We start from the raw sequence: 6,495 nt of genomic DNA, 5'->3' as shown, positions 1-6,495 counted from the left end.
AAAAGCACGATGTGATATCACCTTACACTGGTTAGGATGATTGTTATCAAAAAGAAATAATGTGTAGACAAGGTTATGGGGAAAAGGGAACCCTCATGAACTGTTGATGGGAAAGTAAATTGGTGCAGCCACCATGAAAAACAGTTTAGAGGTTTTTCAAAAAATTAAAAGCAGGTCTATCATAGTGATCCAACAATTCCACTTCTGGGTATGTATCTAAATGTATCCAAAGGAAAAGAGAACAGGACATCTAAGATATTTCTGCACTCCCATGTTCATTATACCATTATTCACATTAGCTAAGATATAGAAACAACCAAAGTGTTCGTCGACAGTTGAATGGATAAAGAAGATGTGATATATATATATATGACATATAAAGAAGATGTGATATATATATATATATGACATATCAATATATTCACTATATATTCACAATATCACTATATATATATATATATATTCACACACACAATGAAATGTTATTCAGCCATGAGAAAGAGGAAACTTTGCCATTTGAGACAAAGTGAATGGAATTTGAGAACATTATGCTTAGTGAAATAAGACAGAGAAGAATAAGTACTCCATGGCATCACTTATATGTTTACTCTAAAAGAAAAAAGGTCAAACTCATAGAAACAGAATAGAAAAGTAGTTGCCAGGGGTTGGGAGTAGGGGAAATCGGGAGAAATGGGTAAAAGTGTACAAATCAGCTGTAAAATGAATGAGGTCTGAGGGTCTAATGAATAACGTTATGACTATAACTGTCAACTCTATATCATATAATTGAAATTTGCTAAGAAATTTGCTAAATATTCTCACCAAAAACATAATAATACAAATTTAAATAAATAAATAAATAAATAAATATGTGAGATGATGAATGTGTCAGTTAACCAGAAGGGGGGGCATCCTTATACAATGTATACATATAACAAATCACCATGATGGACACTTTAAATATCTTACAATTTTATTTGTCAATAAAGGAGAAATAAAAAAATAGTAAAAAATGAAACATACAAGCACACACAATAATTAGATGGAAATTTAAAATAAAATGCACAAAATCTAATAATCCAATTTTTAAGGCACTTCTGCCTCTTTCTAATGTTGTAACACAAGTAGAAAAACTTATTATATTTTAAATTGACTTTTGTTATGAAAGATTTTAAATGTGAGAACCAAGGAAAACCTAATAAAAAACACCTGTGTAATAATAATAAATTTTAAGCTATATCAAATATATATATAATTTCATCATATATATATTTTGGCTGTGTTGGATCTTTGTTGCTGCACACGGGCTTTCTCTAGTTGCGGTGAGTGGGGCCTACTCTTCATTGTGGTGCGTGGCCTTCTCGTTGCAGGGCCTTCTTGTTGCAGTGGCTTCTCTTGTTGTGGAGCACGGGCTCTAGGAGTGCGGGCTTCAGTAGTTGCAGCACGCTGGCTCAGAAGTTGTGACTCACAGGCTCTAGAGAGTAGGCTCAGTTGTTGTGGCTCACGGGCCTAGTTGCTGTGCGGCATGTGGGATCTTCCCAGACCAGGGATCAAACCTGTGTCCCCTGCATTGGCAGGTGGATTCCTAACCACTGCACTACCCAGGAAGTCCCTGTCATATATTTTTAACCAAATGAAAACTAAAGCTATAAGCAAGGACACTAAAGCCACCTATGGAATACTTTTTAAATAAGCTCTTCACCTCCCCCCTTAGACATAACAGTTTTCTTAATTTGTATCATTATTCTCATATATGTGTTTGTACCACATACTTGCACATTCATAAGTGATATACAACATTATTGACTGGTTTTTTATTTTATATAAACGATACCTTTTTGGCATATATCTTTTAACTCATTCATTTTAACTCCAGTGTAATACAGTGACTTAATATCCCTCAATTTATTTATCCCTTGTCTTATTAGTGGATATATAAAGTTTTTCCGAGTATTCCTAATTACGAACAAAACTGTAATCAGTACTCATATATTTCTCTCCATGAGCACTTTAGAATAAGCCTGGTGGTAGAATTGCTACATAGTATGGTACATTTCACAGTTTTGTCAATTTATATTTCACCACTATATAGGAGAGTTATTTGATTTCCACACCCTCACTTGGTAGAGTCTGTCTTAATTTTTTCAATCTGATATGTATGAAGTACTATATTATCTCATTTTAATTTTCATTTGGCTGATTCTGAGCTTCTATTATGAGATGGATCATCTTTTCATATTTTTTATTGTTATTCAGGTTTTCCTTTTTATGAATTGCTATTCTAATTCTTTGATGTATTTTTCTGTTGAACTTTATCTTAAATTGATTGGCTTGAACACATTTTTTAAAGTCCAGTTACCTCAGAGTTTATTTAAACTAAGAGAAAAAGGTTATAATGTTTCCATGCAGTGCATACTTCTTTCTTTAAATAACAATTGTGACAAATAAAAGAAAGAATTAGGAATGCTGTACTTGTGATCCATACAAAACACCAACATTTTGGGTTGTATATAATTTAAAGAAATGTCTCAAACACTTTTCAAAATACTGTAGTAGCCAGTACATAGAGGCATGCCTTAGGTGGCTATAGGAATGCAGTTTAGAAAATAAAGAAAGAATTCACACTGTAGCTACTCAATTTCTTTAAAATCACTGAGCAAGAAAAGCAACAATGAACTTCCATACTGATTTGACATAAATTCTATACAGTACCTTGACTTAAATCCAAGAGCAAAAGTTAAGACTCTCCTCCTCTATTTTTGGTAAACAACTGCATGGTAAACTTAGATGACTTTTCCCCCAGATTTTACCTGGGAGTGGCCTTTTAAATATTTTATTTAAAAGAGGAAAGGTTTGGCACTTTTATACTGATGTCACCAATGTTAATATTTCTTGGGATCTCAGGAAGATTCATATTCTTTACAGCTGATACAGCACGGGCTGGAGCTCCTGCTAAGCCAGCCGTAGATTTCTCCAGTTTAGTTTGTGCATCAATTTGTGTAACAGTCTCATTCATGTTTGTCTCCAATACCATTCTCCCCATCACCATTTCTGCAAAGATATTGTGAACATTGTCTACATGGAAAATTAAATCCAGTTCACAGACGTTTTCAAAACACTTGTCTAATGTTTCCACAAATAATTGAATTAGATCTAAAATGCAAGTTCACTTTCTGAAGAATTCTCACAGAAAACAAAATATAACGTTGCATAATGTCTATAAATCAGTTTGTTGTCAGATCCTCCAATTGATGATCCTCCTTCTAGGAAATTACAAACATTTTCATCTCTCTTAGATACCAAATGGAATGTCTCCCTGATGATTTGCTGTTGTGTATCTTCACTGTAGGGCTGGTAGAACTTGGAGAGCTGTGGCTTCCCGTGGTTGTTAAAGATGAGGATTGCCTTGATCATGGCTGAGCCCGGCCAACCGGGTGGGAGCTGGGGCTAGGACGGGGGCAGATGCGCGAGCCTCGCCTCGGGATCTTGCTGGCAATCCTTCCCCACCTGCCCCCTCCTGCACCCCTTGAACACTTTTCAAATACTAATTTTTTCAGTCATATATATGTATGTACATATATATGATATAAAAATAATACTACATCTTCCTAATTTGTCACTTATTTAATTTTATATATGGTTACTTTATTTATATAGAACTTTTAAATCATCATGTAATGAAAGTGTCTTTTTTTCTTTATGGATATTATTTTTTTAAGTTTTGTAACTAAGAAATCTTTTCCTACCTCAAAGTCATAAAGATATTCCTCTATATGTTTTAAATATTTTAAGATTACATGATTAATGTGTGTGTGTAACACAATATTGACAATATTTATTGAATCTGTACATGTTCCAGGCACTATTATAAGCTCTTTGTATCATAACATTATATGATATACTTGATGCTTTTACTCCCATGATGCAACTGAGGAAATTCAACTGAAAGGGTTAAGCAACTTGCCCAACAGTAGGTAGCCTGTGATAGAGATATATGCCCACTGGGATTCAAATCCAGGCATTCTGTCTCTTCCTAAGTCAATACACAATCTATAATTTTACTATTAACTCAATGCCCAAAATTGATCCTGAGATATAATTTCACAATTCACCTTTCATAATTAAGTTTTTTCTTGAATAATTAAAGTAATTAAATATTTGTTTACCACTTATCTATATATAATATATAGTATTACACATTGTATTAAAATGAATTTGGTATGACAGTCTTTAGTACTATCATAATTAATTATTTCACTCTATTACATGCCATGAAAAATAACAGAATTACTTTAAAATTGCCTAAGGAGGTTCCAAAATTAACATAATAAAATGACAGTTTGAGAAATGACTCACAAATATTCTCAAAGGGAAATACATTTGGCTTTTTTTTATCTACTAACCCCCCAACTTTTTTGTCCTATCAAAAAGGAATTGCTGGGGCCCTGAACCAAGATGCCGGAGTAGAAGGAAGTGCTCTCACTCCCTCTTGTGAGAACACCAGAATCACAACTAGCTGCTGGACAATCATTGACAGGAAGACACTGGAACTCACCAAAAAAGATACCCCACATCCAAAGACAAAGGAGAAGCCACAATGAGACGGTAAGAGGGGCACAATCACAGTAAAATCATATCCCATAACTGCTGGGTGGTTGACTCACAGACTGGAGGACACTTACATGACAGAAGTCCACCCACTGGAGTGAAGGTTCTGAGCCCCACGTCAGGCTTCCCAACCTGGGGGTCTGGCAACGGGAGGAGAAATTCGTAAAGAATCAGACTTTGAAGGGTAGTGGGATTTGCTTGCAGGACTTCGACAGGACTGGGGGAAACAGAGACTCCACTCTTGGAGGGCACACACAAAGTAATGTGCGCATTGGAACCCAGGGGAAGGAGCAGTGACCCCAGGGGAGACTGAACCAGACATACCTGGTACTGTTGGAGGGTCTCCTGCAGAAGCAGGGGTGGGGGGTGGTGGTGGCTGTGGCTCACCGTGGAGACAAGGACACTGGCAGCAGAAGTTTTGGGAAGTACTCCTTGGCATGAGCCCTCCCAGAGTCTGCCATTAGCCCCACCAAATAGCCTAGGTAGGCTCCAGTGTTGGGTTGCCTCAAGCCAAACAACAAACAGGGAGGGAACCCAGCCCCGCCCACCAGCAGTCAAGCGGATTAAAATTTTACTGAGCTCTGCCCACCAAAGCAACAGTCAGCTCTACCCACCACCAGTCCCTTCCATGAGGAAACTTGCACAAGCTTCTTAAATAGCCTCATCCACCAGAGGGCAGACAGCAGAAGCAAGAAGAACTATAATCCTGCAGCTTGTGGAACAAAAACCACATTCACAGAAAGACAGACAAGATGAAAAGGCAGAGGGCTATGTACCAGAGGAAGGAACAAGATAAAACCCCAGAAATACAACTATATGAAGTGGAGATAGGCCATCTTCCAGAAAAAGAATTTAGAATAATGATAGTGAAGATGATCCAGGACCTCGGAAAAAGAATGGAGGCAAAGGTCGAGAAGATGCAAGACATGTTTAACAAAGATCTAGAAGAATTAAAGAACAAACAAACAGAGATGAACAACAAAATAACTGAAATGAAAAATACACTAGAGGGAATCAATAGCAGAATAACTGAAGCAAAAGAATGGATAAGTGATCTGGAAGACAGAATGGTGGAATTCACTGCTGTGGAACAGAATAAAGAAAAAAAGAAATGAGGACAGCCAAAGAGGCCTCTGGGACAACATTAAACACAACAACATTCACATTATAGGGGTCCCAGAAGGAGAAGAGAGCGAGAAAGGACCCAAGAAAATATTTGAAGAGATCATAGTCAAAAACTTCCCTAACATGGGAAAGGAAATAGCCACCCAAGTCCAGGAAGTGCAGAGAGTCCCATACAGGATAAACCCAAGGAGAAACACGCCGAGACACATAGTAATCAAATTGGCAAAAATTAAAGACAAAAATTATTGAAAGCAGCAAGGGAAAAACGATACAAGGGAACTCCCATAAGGTTGACAGCTGATTTCTCAGCAGAAACTCTACAAGCCAGAAGGGATTGGCATGATATACTTAAAGTGATGAAAGGGAAGAACCTACAACCAAGAATACTCTACCTGGCAAGTATCTCATTCAGATTCGATGGAGAAATCTAAAGCTTTACAGACAAGCAAAAGCTAAGAGAATTCAGCACCACCAAATCAGCTCTACAACAAATGATAAAGGAACTTCGCTAAGTGGGAAACACAAGAGAAGAAAAGGGCCTACAAAAACAAACCCAAAACAATTAAGAAAATGGTAATAGGAACATACATATCGATAATTACCTTAAATGTGAATGGATTAAATGCTCCAGCCAAAAGACCCAGGCTTGCTGAATGGATACAAAAATGAGAACCCATATATATGCTGTCTACAAGACACCCACTTCAGACCTAGGGACACAGACACATACAGACTGAAAGTGAGGGGATAGAAAAAGAAAGT

The 6,495-nt window shown here is 36.9% G+C and overlaps 1 protein-coding gene across 1 annotated transcript; it reads right to left on the bottom strand.

Moving 5' to 3' along the window:
* Window positions 1-2,700: 2,700 nt before the first annotated feature.
* LOC308617216 (AP-3 complex subunit sigma-1-like) lies at window positions 2,701-3,414 on the bottom strand (the record flags this gene model as incomplete). Its single annotated transcript, XM_081234083.1, is given in 2 exon segments — window positions 2,701-3,162; window positions 3,165-3,414. Coding segments are annotated over 2 exon segments (579 nt in total). The 3' UTR covers window positions 2,701-2,833.
* Window positions 3,415-6,495: the final 3,081 nt, after the last annotated feature.

Source organism: Mesoplodon bidens (assembly GCF_964165515.1).
Source record: "Mesoplodon bidens genome assembly, chromosome: 1".
Classification (NCBI taxonomy): domain Eukaryota; kingdom Metazoa; phylum Chordata; class Mammalia; order Artiodactyla; family Ziphiidae; genus Mesoplodon; species Mesoplodon bidens.
Note: the sequence above shows the minus strand (reverse complement) of the source record. Positions and strands in the feature narration are given on the sequence as shown.